The sequence below is a fragment of the Haemorhous mexicanus genome, chromosome Z (assembly GCF_027477595.1).
Source record: "Haemorhous mexicanus isolate bHaeMex1 chromosome Z, bHaeMex1.pri, whole genome shotgun sequence".
Taxonomy (NCBI): Eukaryota; Metazoa; Chordata; class Aves; order Passeriformes; family Fringillidae; genus Haemorhous; species Haemorhous mexicanus.
This window is the reverse complement of record NC_082381.1, coordinates 33025923-33045997: the sequence shown is the minus strand read 5'-3', so window position 1 is coordinate 33045997 and position 20075 is coordinate 33025923. Positions and strand designations below refer to the sequence as shown.

Here is a 20075-nt window from a genome sequence, read left to right as displayed (position 1 = left end):
CTGGATTTAGATCTTAAGGATTTTCATTTGAAGTGCTTGCAGAAAAAAGTCCACATGGCTCAAATTGAAGACGTATTTGCTTCACCCTTCTTATTTGGTATGACAATATAGAAAAAGTTTTTAAAATCTGTTTTTTTTCTTTGAACTGTGAGCAGTGGACAGTTCTTGAAAGAAAAGGATTTTTGCATTTAAAAATATTCCATGGTTTCTGTCATTGGCACATGAGAGAGCTCTTCATTAAAGGCCCATACCATTTTAATATGAATCATATTCAATGGTTCACATAACCACAATGAGCCTTAGATCTCTTAATATGCCTGTTCCTAATGTTCTTTTTGTTAGAAGAGCAACCAAGTAGTGTTTCTTTTCTTGGCTGAGACAAATATCCCCTTTGCTTGCAGGAAATGAATGTGTATTTTCTGTACTTTGGAAAGTTTATGGAATATTAAAAAAAAAGAGAGGGAGAAAGAGAGATGACTTTCTCCTCGCAGGCATGTGTTAGGCATTCCATAAACAAAACACTGTGTAATGAGGGCAGTGGTTGTCTTCCCGTGACACTTGAGTTTTCAGAAAAAGATTTATGTAGGTTATAAAAAGTTTTATGTAAGCAGTTAATATTTCTGAGCTTTTTTTGAACATTGTCTGCTTCATTCAATAACAGGGGTAATCCCTCCCCCCTGAGCTGAGAAACTGTGAGACATGCAGTACATGCATGTGGTCTGAAGGTCAGTTATAGCATTTACCACATGATCGAGAGTAAGTCTTATGGAAAAAGAACAACACAGAGATTATTTTCTCGAGGCCAGGAATATGAGGCAACTGCAGGGGGAACAACAATTTTAGCTCAAGCTACAGAACTGATCAGTCTTGCATCAGCAGGCATTTAGGGACAGATGCTGGAAGCAGGTCAGTATCCCCAGAGGAACCGTGGGCACACAACACCTCACAGGAGATTGGAGGCGCCTGATATGACTCATTGAGTAAATGAGACAACTTTCTGATTCATATCTGGGAGCCTTCTGCTAGATTGTTTTCTCAAAGAGTGGTTGTCTTTCTGCTTTCACTCCTTCAAAATAAGAATAGTGTATTTCAAAATAACCTGATTTGCCTTTTTGCATCCCCCTCTTTCACATGGAATTCTCATTTTCTCCATCTGTTTTACCACACAATGTGTAATAATTTAAAAGTGCTTAACATCTAAAAAGGCAAATACAATGAAGATGTCTTTTGAGCACATCTTTTACTGCAGATTCAACTATGCCACTTGGCATCTGTTAACCAACTTCCAATTTTATATTACTTCAACTTTGATTATTATTTTGAACATCTGGTTAGTGTTCTCAGTGATCCTGCTCTCTTCTGCATGTCTTCTGAGGACATATTTCTTTGTACTGCTGTAAACTGATCTAGTGTATGACTCTTTCACAAGTAAGTTGTAGGAGACTTTGTCTACTTTTCCAGACATTATGGGAAGCTGAGGGAAATTGTGGGGAATTTAAAAAAAAGTGTGTGTGAATTAAATGCCTGTGAGGAAGTGGTCCAAAGTTGGCCCAAAGTAGCTCAGACCAGCTGGCAGGGCCAGGGAAAGCATCCACCAAGAAAAGTGAAATAACTTTATGTGGGAATGGGAAGTCCTGGGAACAGCTTCTAGGCAAAGCATGGACAGGAATTCCTTTACATCCTAGAGTGAACATACGACCCTCAGATACATATGACAGCCCATCTGTGGGGATGCTGGGGATCATCACTGTTCATTGATTTGAAGAAGTGGAATCTTAGGAAATAGAACCCACAGCACAAACATGTAAAACTGGCAAAAATTAATTGTTTACTTTGCACTACATATATATTTTTCTCCACTGTGTTTATATTACAGTGTCTCACAATGAAAGCTTCTCAGACTTGTAAATAAAAAGGGATCAATATGGGCTGTTGACTGTAGAAGAATATGGCTGAAGTATCTACACCTATGTTGCCTGAGGGTATTTTATTTTAATGATTCTGCGTCATGTCTGCACGTTATTCTTGGGATGTTTTTGCTCATTTTAAGACATGCCTGTGTTAAAAAAAGTCAAAAAGTAGTAGTGTAGCTGTGAAGCAGGTTGCTAATCTATTTGTGTTTTAATTCAGGACACATGGGCACATAGAGGGGGATGTCCCAGGAGCCATGTTCCGTAGATAATTACTACTTTTACTTTCAAGACTTTGTTATAAGGTTTTCTTCTGTGAAGTAGAAGCAAAGCTTAAAACAACATCTTGACAGTAAATTGGAGAACAAAGTACTTGCAAACTGTTTACCTGTTGCTTTAAAATATTTTTTTTTAATTCCTCACACTTTTTTGCTCAAATCTCTTAATTTGATCTGTAGCTTACCTTGCACGGTTCTGACTTCAGGTTTTTTGGGTTCTGGCCTTCTCAAGTGCTTGGGGAGGTTGTCATTATCCTGGTGCCATTTTTTCAGGCATTGTGGCTCATGTATACTAATAGATTTTGTTCCATACTCACGGCCACATATGTAGCAAATCACTGTTGGTGGCCGTCTTATCACTTTTGCCTGCAAATAACAACCATAAAGAAGAAATATTGTTTTCAATATTCATTTTGAATCAGAATGACTTTGTATGAAAGCAATCATGTAGATGAAGAATGTTTTATCTGTAAAATCTGTGTAACTGTTTTTTTCACTCTGGTTTTGTTTGGAATTAGTCCTGAGGCTTCTAAGAGATGCTGCCTCATTAAGTGGACACCTGGAACAGGCCGGTTTCTTCTGCAGATGCTGGGCTGACTGATGTGTGTGACTAATCTATACTTAGATGTATTAAGTTTCATCTCTTTTATTTTCATACCTTCAAGTTCATGAAAATGCTAAGTCTTCACATGCCAAAACACCACCTCTGCTTCATCAGGTTGCAATGCAGCATCCATCTTAAATGGCTGAAGCCATTTTTTACTTACCAAGCAGACATGAAATGGAAAGCAGCAACAAAAGCTTCATCAGCTGAACTCTTGAAGTCTAGTACAATAACAGAAAGACTCCATCTTCTACCAGAACACAGGTCAAAGTGCTGTATCCAGCCTTAGTATTTCTCTTAAGCTGGACAGTGAGGGCAGCTCTCCCAAGAGATGATTGTGGTTCTTTACCTCACTTTTGACACAGATTAGTTATCTGGTGGAATTTTTGGCCTTCAAAGATTAAAACCAAGACAGGATATTTCAGGATGAGGGTCAAAAAAGAAACTGCTGTTTGTTTATCCCAAAGGCCTTAGTGTGAACTTTGCCAGTGACTGCAGCAAGGGCAGGATTAGACTCTAAGCAGTCCATGTTTCCAAACTGAAGATCTGCTTTTGTTCTCAGAGGAAAACAGCTCAACAACAGAAGAAAAAGATTTCTCAACCTCAAACCTCGCAAATACATAATCTAAGGCTGAAAAATGTATAATTACTGCGGTATTGCAGATTACGGACTCAGCTGTGTCCTTAGGCGCGTCTTGGGCTAGGCGTGGTGTCAGTACCAGCCCTGCTCAGGAAGTAGGATAAAAACATGCTGTAGAGAAGAACTTTGAGGCACAAGGATGGGTCTCACAACTGCCAGCACTTCCTACACTTCTGACTGCAGAATACCAGTAAGAGATGAGCTATTCCCTGCCCTCCTCAAGTTAGACAGACAGCCATGCCAGACCAAATATAGGAAACCTTTCTCACTCAAACAAGAGTGGTGGGGATTTCATTTTTTTCTCTGCTGCTGTGTAAGACAAAGCATAACCTGTTCCCGTATTTATGACTCTTTCTGTCAGCCCATCAATGTGTTTGCGAAATTCTGGGCAGCTCTTCTTGTATTTATGTTACAGTCTGAAAATGTCATTAGTAAACAATCTGCATAAGATTCCCTTCCTGTATCACACATGTAATCTCACTTACATGAAAGAAATACTACTCTAAAAAGATTATTTTTTTCTGGGAAAAGTTGGACTTCATCTGGAAAGTTCTCACAATGTCTTGAAACATAACATCCAAAGACAAAGGCTCTCCAAGGACATTTTCATCCTCTTGACTTACAAATGGAATTTCCTTGCTATCTTTGATAACACAATATTTTATATAAGCATATTTTCTAATATATATATAAAAATACAGCCTTCTCCTATTTTTTTAAATAAATACAGCAACAGCTATTTTAAAAACATCTTATAACTTTTCATTTTCAAATTTCACTTACTTCTTTACTTCAAGCTGTGAGCCAGAACTTGTCTGATTTTAAAGTAATACTCTGGGTCCAGATACAAAGTCTTCTGAAATCACTATACCTTTACTCCTTATCTAAAGCTCTCCAGAGCTTTAGATAAGGATACTACAATCTAAACTCCTGAGGTCAGAGAACTCTTTTTAGTGTGCATGCCTGCTGTGGGTACGGTTATACTATTTTAGAAACGGTTTCTTAAAAAATGCTAGGTGTAAAATCACTGGGAACACACTTTCCCCATAAGTTCTCATTAGGTGAGTTCCTGCCATTCATTTAAATGGTTACTTATTGACTACAAACTAGGAAAGAGCAATTTGACTTATATTCAGATTGTAGGGACTCTTCTATGGTAACAGAAGAAGAAAAAGAAATCCTAGTGCAAATGCAGAAATCTTTTCCAGTAGAAATGTCTGTCTTTTGCAATTTCCACAATTAAAATGGTACAGAATCAACAGGAGAAAGCAGAATTAATTAAAAGAAATCAGATCACTCTTAGGATAGAATTATTTTTATTCCAGAAAAATACTGAGATTGACCCATCACCACACATACAATTATATACACACATTTTTCTCTGCACACATGTTTAAAACCTGAAAGAGATTAGCCTAACAATTGGTAGTAACAGATTTTTCTTTTTTTAACTGTGGAATCCAAGATATGATAAGCTTTACTTGGAATTTCTACAGCTGATGATATTTACCCTTCATTTCTTTTTGTTTTCAGTGTGTCTATCCCGAATGTAACATCTGGAGGCCTGCAGTTTGAAACTAAACTATTTTTGGAAACACCATAATTTTCCAACCCAAACTACTCACAGGCCAGTGGCTAGGCTGTCTGTTCACTGCTTTGTTTTTAACTTTCAAAAAGGGTTGTAGGGAAGGTCTGTTCCTGAGGATATGTGTTATTATAAAAATACGTACAAATACCTAACAGTGTAGTTAGGCTTTCCTCTGGTGTCTCAGTATTTTCTTTTTTACTCCAAGACTGCTAAGTATGTCTGCGTGACTATGAATGAAGTTATTTAGTTCAGAGGGCTATGCAACTATGTATTTTCAATAGACCTGACATTACTTAAGGTTAGCCCCAGGCTGCTGTTATGGTGTTACATGAGGTCAAATCCTTCCATACTGCACAAAGCTTTTTATTTCTTCTTAAGTACACACAATAAGACTGAATCCCAAACTTCCCTACATAAATATTTATCATCCAGGACTGCACACACCTCTTCCCTTCTTATTTGTTTAATTATCCATTTATTTTAATGGGAAAAGGGGGGGGCATCCTGCTCTGGGATGGAGCTCTTGTCATAGACTTGAACTGCCCATGGATTAGAGGCTCAGGAAAAGAATGGTGCAAGCACTTAGCAGCAGCATTCTATTGTATGAAAGCAACCCTTTCCACACATTCCTCTCAGCCAAGTAAAAGGCATTTTGTATAAGGATCATGGACAAGGTATAGTATGGTTCTCATGACTATCCAAAGCTGCACTTCACAGCCTACAACAGCACTCATATTAGGATCATATGCCTTGAACAGCAAGGTAATTCTGAAAGATTATGCATACAATTAAAAATATTACTCTACTGGAAACATGAAATATCTCATTTTGCTCCTGATGTGCTTTCTTTTTAAACTGAGTACGTCAGTACAATGAATAGTGCATCCATGTACAAGGAAAGGAAGGATACTCAGTCATTCCCAATGATAATACTCAGTAAGTTTCATTCAAACTATCCATTCACTGATCCATTCTCATCTAACTTTCTATATTTGCAAATTTATTTGTCAGTATTCTCCTAGGAAGGTATTCAAAACTTTGAAGCAATGCCTCACTGCAATGAGGCAAAAAAAGCTCATAATAGACTTTTCACCTTCATTAGAATTATACTGCACCTGAAGAAGATTTCCCTTCACCAAGATGCTACATGGCTTTATGCTAGAGGAAAATACAACATCAAAGCTCTTGCTACACCAATGTTCAAGACTTATACAGTGTTAAAATGCATTACAATTCAGCAAAAGAAGATCAGTGAAATCTTTTTAGGTAGTTAACCAGATAAGAAGAAAACAGCAGATGGCAGCACCATCTAATAGGCTTTTAAGATCAGCATTATCTATTGTCAAAAACCCTAAATTCATATACGCACAGCAAGTTATTGGTGCTCACTTACATGTATCACATATTTTCGTCCATGAAACAATAGAACACGGACTCTGTTTTAGTGCAAGTCTGAGTTTCAGTAGCTGCAGACACCACTTCCATTGTTTGGGGTATCACAGCAGAATCCAAAGCAGAATTTCAGAGCTGATGTGACCCTTGAGAGTCTCTAAGCATAGGCTGTTATTCTACACAGCCAGACATTATTAACTCAGATGTGTTCATTGATTGTGAGAACGAGGTACTGGAAGAGATAGCTTAGAGAGGCTGTCCAGTCTCCACCTCTAAAGACATTTAATGCAGAACTGAGAAAGAGTTTGTCAGTAATGATACTGGCCTAGTTGATGCCACACTTGCTGAAGAGGAGAGAACTCCAGGGCATACAGGGAGAAGTGCTTGCAGCTGTAAAGTCAAAATTCACTTTACATGGTATACCACTAAATCAATCAGAACTTTATTTTGAAAATGAGGAAAATCTGGGTTTTTCATTTAGGGCATCTTTTATTGCATAATTTATTTAACAGTAGCACTAATTCTCTTAAATACATAAGGACTGGCTGGTTTTTTTTTCAGTTATTGCTTTCCTCTGATGTTTGGCTGAATCAGGACTTTAAGCAAGTACTTAAATAATTCACTGTCACAGTGAGTAAGTCTGTTAGATGAGACAGGGACTGCCACAAATGCTTTCCAGCCAGGACCAGAACAGTAGCCATTTCACTCCACCACTAGTGAAGCACTATTTTTTAACAGTATTAATAAGCAGCTGAGTAGCTGGTAAGGTGAGCAAAATGAAAACCATATGCTGGAAAAAGAGGAAGACTTTAGTGGAGACATAGACCTTGTCCCTGTTCATAATTAATCTGCAGTTATTCCATAAGCTTAGTGTTTTTCCACACCCTTCAATGTGTGGACCTTTCAAAATGTTCAACTGGAAATGAAGATTCTCTCACAGAGAATTTAAATCTACAGGAAAGTGGCTTCCTTTGACAGCTTCTTAAAAGCTGTCTGCAAGTCCTGAAGAACCCCTTGGATCGCAGAATATTTCTTTCAATCTTCCCACCCCATCTATGCCTTTAATGCATAATTCTGCACTAAAGAATAGATCTCATAGACATAAAATCCATCATCTCTTCCTGAAAGTCATTGTTAATAATAAAGTCCCTCAAAGTAATTTACAAACTGCAAGCTATACAGCCACATTAGTTCTGCTGCAACTGATGAACTCTAACTGCTTGGAAGTAAATGAGGAAACCTGTTGTTCACACAGAAGGGAGAACAGATTTGAACAGATTTCATTTTGGCTCTGCAGAGCTCACAGAAGTAAAAAGTGGCAATAATGTTGTTGTTCAACAAGTCAGCAGATGTGAGTGAATCCACAAAGGGAGCAGATACATTGTGCAAGAGGGTAACATTTTTCACAGGTCACTGTCAGTGCCAAACCACACTCTAAAGTTTTTTTTAATGGGATCATAATTATAGAAAATTGCTCTTACCCTCTCTTTTATAATCTACAGAATTATGTTTGATAGATTAAACTCTCTGCTTCACACCCATGCCTTTCATTGAACAATCAACTTTAGAGCAATGACAGTTCTTTAGGAAAGATCACAATGTAGTGTAAACAGCATCACTTTTCCTACATATAAATGCATATAAATGCATATAAATACATATAAATGCATATAAATGCAGCTGTGCAGCACTTTGAACTGCTTGTGGATGAAGTAAAATTTGGTGATAAAAGCAAATTTGCCAAATATAGATCAATTTTCCAAAATATATCAGTGGCCTTATATAGCATAATAAATATATTTGCCAAAATATATCAATTAGTGGCCCCATATAGCATAATAAAAAAGGGACTCATGAAGTCTTTCGTCTCATGTGAGCTAGGGTGATGCTATTATCCTTATATTACTCAGCAGCTGGTAAACTAACATGTTACACACTTTGCCTTCTAAAGCATCTTAAGAAATGCTCTGCATAGCATTGCATTCCTTTGGTGACTGAGAGACCTAAATCCCATTTTCAAAAGTAATGTAGGCAATCAGAATTCCAGCCCGCATTTGAAAAAAAAAAACCAGGCCATTTAATTTGGACATTGGGCCTAAATTTAGACAACTATCTTACAAAACTCCTGGCCAAAAGACAGCTTGTGCAGAAACAAATGCAGAAAAAAATATCCAATTTTCCAAAACTCTGTGTAGCTTTTGGATAATGTGAATCAGCTTCTTTATTCTTGGATCCTGAATCAAATTCAGTGGAAAAAAATGTGCAGTCTTATTTATTTTGTTGTTGTTATACCCAGAACTGCTGCCTTTGAACATGCAGTCCTCAGTAAACTGATGTTTCAAGCCAAGGTTAAGAATAACACTAAAATATGAAAATCATGTTTTGAAGAGCTGGATGCTTGCAGGACAATGAAACACTGCTTTTCATGTTAACTAAAGAAAAATATCTAACATCTCCTAAAACATATGACATCCAAACCTTGCCTGATCTGCTCAATAGAATCTCCTAGGGAACTAAATCAAGCAATGGTCCCTCTTGGAGATATAACTCTTAAACTCTCAATAGAGAACCCAACTACTCCCATTCAAAAGGAAAATCAAAATAAATAGGAATAAGTAGTTTCCCTTATTCTCTTCCCAGTATTTCCCTTTTCTTTATCCTTTATTTAGCAGAGAAAAATTTACATGGAGCTAAAAAATCCTCCTGAAGAAAAGTGATTTTTAAATTTGATGGCAAGTCAATCTCCCCTGGAGTGCCAAGCATCAAGATGCATGCACACCCTTTCATACAGCACATGCTTAGCAATTTACCTGGTCTGATACAGCTGGTGCAGCCCTGCTTGTTCCTTGATGGGCCTCAAATGGATCACTACTTGATGAGCCAGGTCCAGATCTCGGTGCATTACCAGATTTACTAGTGGTAGTGCCTGGTGGCCTCGCACTGCTGCCACCTCCTTTGCAACACCTTTCGTGCACGGGGAGACGGTCAGGAAAAAAGGTTCGGCCACACTTTCTACAGGGCACCAGCTGGGCTTGAGCACTATAATAAGCTGCTTCATTTTCATCTGTAAGTGTATAGGAACCAGAACCAGTAAGGACCTCAGGTTTCCTGGGCTCTGGCCTTCTAAGGTGCTTTGGTAGCTGATTGTTCTCAATACGCCACTTCTCTAGGCACTGAGGTTCATGTATGGCAATAGATTGTGACCCAAATTCTCTGCCACAGATATAGCATATCTTGAAGGGAGGTCTTCCTGGGACGGGTATTTGAGACATGTCTGAAGAATTTGACTGTTGTGATATTATTGCAGTGCCTGGTCACCTTTTCTGGGATTCAGCTTCCTAGATGTACTACTCTGGGAAAAATTCTGGGAAGATCTGGCACATAAGATCGTGAAACTTGCTCTAAAGACAAGGTGTTACAGATAATAACAGAGGCTTCTTCAGCACTTGACAGACTACTGCAAGTTTTGTTCACATTGTTTTTCTTGACATTTGTTTCCATGAAGAGTATCACATTTCAGGAAACTTCTCTCTCTCCTACACATAAAGAACTTGGGAAAGTCTGGTATTCAGAGTGATTCTACATCTTCTTAATCCATTTTCATGAGCCAAAATATATTAGGGACTTCAAAGCTGGAACACTGAACCTTATGGCTGCTTCAATAGAGAAGGGGGTTTCTTTGTGTTATCCTTTTGTCTTTTGTTCTTACAGAATCCTGAAACAAATTAAATTAGTATAAATTAATAAATATGTTCTCTTTAGTTAAGGTTACCAACCACTGGTTTATCACAAGGCACAATTAACCTTACTAATATGTTATATTTTTAAATAGCAGATAAATAACATCAAATATATTCTTATCCATAGTGATCAGCTGAACAATGTAAATCTGAAATCCTGGTCCCAGAGGATTGTAAAATCATGAAGGACATGAAATAAGATGGGTTTGCACAAACTGAAACTGATGACATGCAAGTGGTTTGGTGTATAACCAATATCCTTTATTTTCAGTTACTGACAGAACTGGTATTTCTGGCAGTCTTCAATTTGTAAGTCTTCAAAGCTGATACTTAAACATCATTTCCCTGTATCCAGAGACATAAGAAAAAGTCTCTCCGTAGAGAAATGTCAATGTCCAATCTACAAAGGGACAGTAAGAAAGGAAATTGTTCCCAGTCAATCTATTGCTTGAAGGAGATTATTTGCCCCCTTAATTCAGCACTTGTGGTGTCTCAAACTCTCTGAACAGTCTTGATTCTCCTAGTACAAGAGTGTTATTAATGAAATGGAGCAGGTTTCTTAATAAGGCTTACTGAGATGCTTTGGGGGCTGAAGTATGTGCTGGATGAGAGAGAAAGGGCACTGCATTTGTTTAGTCTCCAGATATTACTAGATACGTTTCAGTTTTTCAATGTCCAGTCTACTCCTGTAAACAGATAAATTTGTGCTTTATCCCTTAAATGTTCATTTCTTACAGTATTTTGGACTGGTCCAGTATTTTGGACTGGTCCTCCAAAGATGAGAAAATATAATTCAGACCATAACATGTACAGCAGAGGCTACTGTTTTAATTGCATGGAAAAATAAAAACCAAATTAGCACATCACATAGATAGGTAACCGCCAAGGACAGTCTACTTTATCTGTAACAGAAGAAATATCTGGCTAAAGTCATCTTGTCCTCACTGAATATTCCCAACTTTATCTCAATCCTTCCAAACTTGTGGGGGATTCGTAACACACAAATATATCCACACTGGCTGTCTTGGTGTCTTCATTCACTTCCTCTGCTGCAACCATCCAACCTGGATGTTTTTACTGCTTTTTTGCCACGTCACCATTTGACTCTGTTCCCACTCAACAGCCTTTTCACTCTCATCTGTCCCACCTCTAAACCCACAGGCTGACTTTTACTGTACCAACTGCAATGACACAGTTTTGTCATTAATTTTGAGATGACAAACTTAAACTTTGTCTGTATCACTGAGAAGCAACTGAGCTCATTCTAGTCTCTTACAAATATTCTAGGGGGTATCATAAGTATAGGGGAAACAGTGAAAAACCAAGTTGTCACCAGGTTCATCCTTTTGCCAATCACACAAAGATGTTTCGATTGCTGCACTGACACTGCTTGCTTAAATACTCACAAAACTGCATATTTCTGGGACACTTGGGATACTTTCTTTTACAGAAAATTCCTGTGAAGTTGGTATTTATTTGTAGGCAAACTGGAAAATGTGAAGACCATCAGACCCAGTCTGTGATTTGTGCTGGAACAAATCTGTGAGCAAGTATGTTGTAGCTAGCTGTGAAAAATAAAATTTTTGAGGACCATTATACTTGGCACATTCAAAGTTAACACCTCATCCAAAACTATTAGATAACTGCAGTCAGCTGAAAAACAGGGTAAAGTGTGTGTCTGTAGTATCCTCTCATGTCTGAAGCTATCAGGTGTATCAGGTGCACATAATTTACACTGACGGTTACACAGAACTATAGCACCGGAATTTTTAGTTCAAATATCAAAATAACAGGTTTAGCAGTATGTGAAATTTAAATGTGCAAACTAGTATTTAGGCTACTGTACTCCAAGGCTGTTTGAAAGACTGGGAGAGTTTCCAAGGAGGGTGGCCTGTTGGAGGAATCCAAGTTGGGAAATAGCCAAGCTCTTTAGGAGGATGAAGGGAATGGAGAGCCAGGGAAACATTAAAGGGTCATGAAGGCAGGGGAGATAAGGGTTATTGGCAGGTCACAGGAAGGGAGAATCAGAAAGTTCAGTAACATTTCAGGGAACTTCTGAACTTTGCAAGGTCCTATTTATGTCCTATTTATTGATTTATGTCAAAAAGAAACTTTCTCATACCTGAGAGAATTCTTAAAGCAACAGCGAACACTAAACTGCCTGCCATATGAAGAATGTTCGGTGACTAAATCTGTTGCCATTAGGAATGAATCAGTCAATAAAAGATGCAATAAACAATCTATTAACAATATAACCTATTGTTGGATTTCCAAGTTTGCTATTGTAAATACTTCATAAGAAAATTATGCTTCCTTGTGGGGATTACACCATTTGGTCTACATTTATTCCTGCCAAGTTCACTGTTATTATTTGGAAACTTCCTATAAATTCAGTGTGAAATGAAAAGGCATATGAGCAGTTCAAATCTTCTCTCAAGCTCAGTGGTAAAGATGTGGAAGTAAATCAGGACTGGGATTTAACAATTCAAAACATAAAACTTTCTTATGTTTTTCTTTTTAAAACGTTGCAATATGTTTTAATAAAGCAGGAACGTACAGTTGATCATTGCATATACCTATGGGAAAACATTTCTCTCCTCTGCAATTCCAATGAGGACAACACTTAAAAACAATTTCATGAACTGCAGTGACAGGTCACAACTAGTGGAGAAATTCAACATAATTAAAAGAAAATTAAATACTATGGCTAGCTTAGAATCAGGATAAGAGCTTCAGTCTAACCAAAACAGAACAGAATGATGAGAGCACATCAGCTCAATATCATTTTCTTGTCCTGAAGTGGGAACGAGGGACAAGAAAACTCTTGCACACAGTTTTTAAACTTCACCTAATCAATTGCAACAATAACATTACTGCAACAGCAACCATAGCATTATTAACCACGCCAGAAATTGCAAAAACAGCATTACTAACAATGCTTCACTCATGCTGCCTTCTCTTAGTCGCCCTGTGTGATTCATCCTATAGAAGTGGAAACTTTTTCCCTGAAACAGCCTTCGTTAGGTCTTGTTTCATGTCAGTGCTGGAACTTGGAAGCAAAGTTGACACATACGTTTCCTATTTCCTGTATGCAGCCCATTTCTGAAGAGCGACCCTCTCTGTTTTTCATCTCTCTTGATTCTCTCATGTAAACAATTCCTCAAAAACCATTATAAAGTCATTTTATAAGCCTGGATTCCTTGACTGAATTGAAAAAAACACACTTGTGTTAGCTGGGGGATTAAACTGGCTGTTTCCAATGAATCCACAACACTACTGCTTTTGACTTAGCTAGAATTCCACAAGGAGACCTCCCAGCTATAACAAAAACAGAGTTTACCTTATGGAAGAACACATTGCATGAAGCTTCCTACTACCAGGACATAACCACACTTATTCAAAGGACAATATACAGGAACAGCTGTGAGAATTTGGGGAATCTGTTTTTGTACAATTTATGGATGCTGACTGGTATCACAGCCTTTCCACATGTAACTGTATCAGACTGTAAACTCTATTTAATCTATATGGCTGGTTTAGTGTCACTGTTCTAGTCTGCTAGCACAGAAAGAGAAATCCTTGCACTAAATAAACACAGAGCTTTCAAGCTTACATGTCAAAAATGCCCCAAGAACCTTTTACACATGTTTGACTCTATCTAAAAGCAGAGACAAGTAAAAAAAAAAGATCCCCTTGGACATGCTTGGCTTCATCTAAAAGCAGAGACAACTTCCAGGAAGACCATAAACAAGCAAAGTAAGCAGTGGGAACCAAATACTTTGCTATTTTTTTTAAAGTGCTTGATAAAGCTGAGAAGGATTTATATGGAGTACTTGTTTCAGGTGACAGTGGCTTAAAAACAAGAGATTCCTTGGAGAGGTCTTCTAAAATTGTAGAATGCTAACAAAATTCAGGACTCCCATAACAGAGTTATAAGAATGTCTGCATAGGTTGATCTGCTTGAGGGAGAGGATGAAAGGTTACACAGACACATAAAAGAAGAGGAAAACATACGGGTCCAAAACGGTGGCAAACACAAAAGCTCAGCTACAGATAGACTGTCAGTGCCAAAAAAAGAATAGACTAATTTTAGCTTGCAGAATGGAACTGGTTCATCCATTATCTTGGATTCAAGAACTCTTGGTTGTGTGTACCGCCATTTATGTAAAAGCCCACTTCACTCTGAGTTTTCCCTTTGTTTTCCCTTTGTTCAATGCTACACTCAACGTTGTGTCCTTACTCTGCCTGTCCACCATGCAGTGCTTGGAACCAAAAGCTCTCTGTTTGTGACACCACGTTGTTATGTGGGTCATTTAATAAGGGTGATTTATGTACATTGGATTAAAGTCACAAGTATCCTAAAAGAAAAGATTTTACTTGTAATACCTAACTTTACTGTTATATAAATTGGAAATGTCTCAAATAGCTTTAAGTGAGAAGCAACAAGCAAAAGCTTCTTGTACAAGGGCACCCAGAGATCCTTGTTTTTCAGTTTGGGCTGGACTCTGTAAACAGACAAAGGAGAAAACTCAGTATAAGAGGATATAAGATAAAGAGAGATAAAATAAGTGATCGGCCAAGCAAGTCTAAAAAATAAGAAAATTAAATTAGATTTTCTAGCACCCCAATACTAAATCAGTCCAGTCACATGCTCTTCTAAGGCTGATCCCTAGCTTTACAGTAAAGATAAAAGTAAGTCTTTTCTCTCTCCTTTCATGAATTCTCTTTATATTTACATATAAAAGAGGTGTCAGAAAGGACCAAACTGACAACCCCTGTTGAGTGCCAGAAAGCACTGCTTCAGGCTCTTTCCAAATAAAATGTTTTCTATGAGGCTTCCCATTATTCTTTAAGTGAAAGCAAATGAAATTAAACCAGCATCTTGAGCTTTATTTTTTCTTGTGTTACTGTTTTATATTGCTCAATTATAAATCATTTTAGAAATCCGTTAAGACAAAGTACTCAAAACATAAGCTGAGCAAAAATATTGGACAATTTGTAATATCTTACCGTTGGATCTGTTTTTCACTGCAAGATAAAAGGAAAAAACATTTTTATGTTTCAAACAATATTTTTAGTAAATTAACCACATATTAAAAACCTCACATTTTTCCAGTTCAGCACTACATTCTCTCCACAGTTTCTGGCTGAAGGAATCTCCTTTGCTTTGTCCTAGAGACTAATAATTTCCTTCAGTCATGTGAAAAGAATAATCTATTATTTTATAGAAATAAATACCAAAGTTTACTATGTCGACATGCTTCATCTTTTCACAGCTGAGCATGATCCATGCCTTTATGCATCCTCCTCTCTCAAGAAACCACCTGCAAGCTCCAAACATACAAATATTAGCATATACCTCACTTCTGTCAGCTTCAAGACTTTGTAACACCTAATATCAGAGCAGCCTGGCTTAAATGTCTCAGGAGCAGTGCACACTCAGAAACATCCAAGTGTGCAGCTTGTTCTAGCAGAGGATCAGGTGCACATACACCTTTTCTCCCATGCAATCTGCAGCCCAGACAGTGGTGGTTATGCCTTTGTTATGCCATCTTTAAAGTCTGGATGCAGCCAGACAGGAGGACAGGACAAGAATACTCAGAAGCAAACAGGCCGAGTTAAAAAGCCATTGTGTTCTGATATTTGCAAACAGGTTAGAACTGTCTGGGAATCTTCTAGTGAACATTTTCCCCACTGTTTAAAGCCTTGGTTAGAAAAAACTGGAAGTTTCCTCAAAGATGTATCCTGTATGATTTACACAAGAGAGAAATCATGGGTGTCTCTGAGCCTGTGTCTGCATGTCTGTGCAAAGGTCCATTACAATATAAGATAAGGAAAATACATATCCCAGAGGTTTCTATACAGCTCTTACACAGAAGTATTTAAGGTGTTCTTTGTAATGAGTCAACCTAGTCAATGCTTTTCACAATTTTCCTCTGAATAATGAAATGACCAGGTCCTTCTTTGGATCTGATTATCTTTCAACCTAAAACTTTATGGGTCAATCAAAAAGTCCCTGGTATCAACAGTAGCCAGTGTATACCTGGCATTTAAGAAGATCCTATATACAATTATGCAGTAATTAGTTCTACCTTACTTAATCAGTTCTATGAAAGTTTGACTGTGTTACCAGAGAAAGCTGGAGACTGCTTCTAGAGACCCAGTTCTTTCATGTTATTATGTCCTCTGCCAGATGTAAGAAATAATTCCTTTGATTTGAATGAGATCCTAACATTATGAGAAGAAATTATGACTGCTACTAGTTAAAATACATGGCAAAAATTGAAATATTTTTAGTGAAAAAAAGTAACTTTTGAGACTTTTAACATTCAAAAACTTTTAAAATTTGTGACTCAGTAACACTATTCTCTCATGTCTCAGATATCCTTTAGGCTCTACAGTGTTCTTAGGTTTTGTATTTTACTCAGTGATGCATTGCAACTCACAAGGGTAAAGATTTCCTTTGTTTTACTCACAATTATTTAATACACTTATCTCATATTGTAAAGGAATAATACTACTGCCTCCACAGTTATTCTTGTGCAAAAATCAGCAGATATATTCCCAATGTGGGTGACAACAAGGATACTTACACATCACATTCTGGACCATCTTCAGTTACTAACTCATATCTGTGATATTTGCCCTGCAAATCCTAGATAAGTGATATGCATCAAATAATGGATAGGTGTGGTATGTTAACCCTGCCCACAGCACAGAAGTACAAGAGAAAGTGGACGCTGAAGTATGCTCACACAGCTCAAGGTGAGCTACCTCTGCTTTCTAGCTCAATTATCTTTGTTTGGCATTTCCATTTCTGGAACTCACTTGTACAGGATCAGGGTTTTTTCCCCCAGGGATCTGGATGACGACTATGCAATTATTTCAATACAGTAGGGTCATCCTTAGGGAGAAAAAAATGGTGGATAGATAAATGCATATTCAGTTATGAGTCTGAAACAAAAAGAATAGAAGCCAAGAATGTCAGCTTGTACAAACTGACACAAGGCAGTGGAAATCAAAAGAAGGATGACACTGTACATGTGCTGAGAGCCTCTCCCTGGAAGTGTAAAGTGATTCAGTGATGGAAAGACACACTTCCCAGTAATCTGCAGTAATACAGTTACATTATACAGGATAAAGTAATCTAAAGTGGTAAATGTTCTTTTCTTTTACAGTGTAAATCAATCTTAATAGACTGTTTTTTCTGAATAGGAAAAAAAAGTGTTTCTGCTGATAAATGATTCCATCACTAAGGTTTTTGGTATTTTTGATATGAATAGGATGCTCAGACAGACAATCCGATTATCATGGAAATTACTGAACTCAGTAAAACAGGCCAGCTACTAAAATATGAAAACTAAATGAGCAGAGAGCCACAATAGCAGAAGAGAAGCTGAGGGAATCTAGAGCAGCAGATGAAATTATCTTAAGTGGAAATGTCTAGAAAAGCAAAACTCTGGACATTCCAATTATTTTGTGAAATGCTGGAAAATCTAACAAGACATTATTAAATACTCATTGTCGCATGAATAATGCAGGACATCCTAATTCTTTGCAGAACACTCATGATGAAGTGACACAAAAAAGAAAGGGCTGCCTACCAAATCTGTTATGGAAAACAAAGTACTAGAAGGGCTGTCAAAACATTCATCATGTCCATCAAGAGCCTTGACAACACTATAGCACTCATTCTGAAGGCTCTTGCTTGTAAAAAATCAGCAGTGATTTACAACGGGTGTGAGAGGACATGATGGATAAAGGTCATCAAGTTTTACCTGGTACCGCTGGGTCATGATGATTATGTAACTTGTCATGTTTAACAAGCATCTTTTTCTCACTTTGTATTTGAAGCATTGGTCCATATTGGGCTGTTTTCTGTCTTATACTTCTTTAGCGAACAGGATTAAATTCCATGTGCCAACAAAAATACATATGGAATACAAGCCTGAAATATCCACAGATGATGTGGCTTAAAAAGAGATATGCCTGAGTTCCCTACTGTGTAGCCATAATTTCACCTGTTTATAAGCCAGTGCATTCTATTATACATCAATGTCCTACAGAGTTAAGTACATAGAAAAGTAAATTTTAGTAGAATATATGAATTTGTAATGAAGGAAATGGTATTAGTTTGTAACTTGAGCAATCAGTTCAGTTATAGTACCTTAGGAATAAATTTTGCAGTAAGCTTTAAGATAAACCACTTGGAGAGCAAAGTTTTCTGTTTCTGTAGTGCTTTCCAAAAAAAACAAAACAAAGCAAAACAAAATGACTTTTTACTAAACCTTTTCATTATTGTTATGTACCACATATTTTCCAGGAACAGAACTGAGATAATTTGTTATATAGGGCAATCAACAATTATGTGCCAGGTAGAGCTGCCTTTTACAGAGAGTAACATTTCTGCCTTTACACGTCCACATTGTTGGCCCTGAGTACCGTAATTGTATTGTCCTGCCTGCTCCTTAAAATACACACATAAATGAAGAGTGGGGAATCAAAAAGTCAGAACATCTGACCTGGTAAATGTTCATGCACCATTTTTCCAGGCCAGGCAAACCTCTGTAGAAATAAATTCCAGAGAACAAATGCATTATCCTCACCGTAAGCACCAATACATGTGAGTGTATTACCAGCTAGCTGGTCTAAGGGTACAAAGTCACACAAAGCTTTGTTGATCGACCTTCCTGCTTATTTATAACTGGGCCCCTGACCTCTGCAGGAATCTGACCATCTGGTACTCAGGGAAAGCACTGTTTTAGTTGGATGAGGACAGGAGACAGGACTGCATTATTTAAACCCTGGTTGACTGAGGCTCAGCCGTGCTCTCAGTACCATCTTCACAGGGAAATCAGGTGAAAGCCAGCAAAACTGGGTTGTAAGCTCAGAGGACCCAGTGCCTGTTGGCCAGGCAGAAGAGTGGCCTGGACTTCGGGAGAGAAGGAAAAGCATGGTTCCTCCTCACCCAACCAATCCTCCACAGCCCTGCCCGAAAAAAAAAGAGTTCACAGGCTTATTCAGATCGAAGGCTTCCGAGACCGTGGACGGCACCTAATTTTCCATGTCCTCCTAAACACCTATTACCTCCGCTTGGATCGAAATCCCCTCATGTCCCCTAAGGCTGGGTCTCTGTGCTGCGGCCCCGCGACCCGGCGTGCCCTCGGCGCAGGGAGGGAAGCGGCGCAAGCGGGAAGGCGCTCACATGCCCACGGCCAGGCCGCACCCCGCGCGCCGCCGTTACCGCGGCAACGCCGCACCGCATGCAAATCCCTGCCGCCGGCGCGGCCGCCGATTGGCGAGCGCGGCTGTCAGTCACCGCACGGGCAGCCCCGGCCTGGGCGCTGACGGGGGCGCGGGGAGGCCCTGGGGGTTCTGTTGAGGGCTTTCTCTTTATGGCGGGCAGCGGGGCTGAGGGGAGCGCTTGAGCAGCTGGGCATCGTCAGTGTTCTGTGGGGAGTGACCCCGCTCAGGCTCTGCATCCTTGCACAGGGACCTCTCTCTCAATCCCTTTCTTTTCCCTTTTGGTGACAAATGGCAGCATTGCGAACTCCAAGCAGCAGAAAAGCATGAGCATGAGGAGTCCTAAATCCATCGCCCACGTAGGCACTCCTCTCATTCAAAAATTCACACTTTTCAGCCAGACGGTTTTCAACACTTTTCTAAATTTGACTTTTGCAAGCTTCATATTTTCCTTGGAAGTTAATTCTTCCAGAAACAATGATAAATAATTGCTACAAGAAAACACCACTGGTTCAAACATTCCCATGGCAAGTGTTCTCTGGTGGCAGTGCCAAGAGCAAGCCGGCAGGGCCGCTTTCATGCTGCTCCTTTCTGCATAACAAACTTCAGTTGTTACTTAGTGAAAACTTAAAATGCCCAACGGGCATCATTTGTGTAGGGTCATGCCAAGAACAAGTGTT

At 38.5% G+C, this 20075-nt stretch overlaps 1 protein-coding gene across 2 annotated transcripts in view; it reads right to left on the bottom strand.

Annotated features, from left to right (window-relative positions):
* ZNF475 (zinc finger protein 475) overlaps positions 1–19357 on the bottom strand; it is a 29199-nt gene extending 9842 nt beyond the window's left edge. For both annotated transcript variants that reach the window (XM_059836451.1, XM_059836450.1), the window contains exons 1-3: positions 19240–19357; positions 9223–10127; positions 2374–2554 (exon numbers count right to left, since the gene is read on the bottom strand). In XM_059836451.1, coding sequence (XP_059692434.1) covers positions 2374–2554; positions 9223–9684 — 643 coding nt within the window. In that variant the 5' untranslated portion in view covers positions 9685–10127; positions 19240–19357. The remainder of the gene's footprint in view (positions 1–2373; positions 2555–9222; positions 10128–19239) is intronic.
* Between the last annotated feature and the right edge of the window lie 718 nt (positions 19358–20075).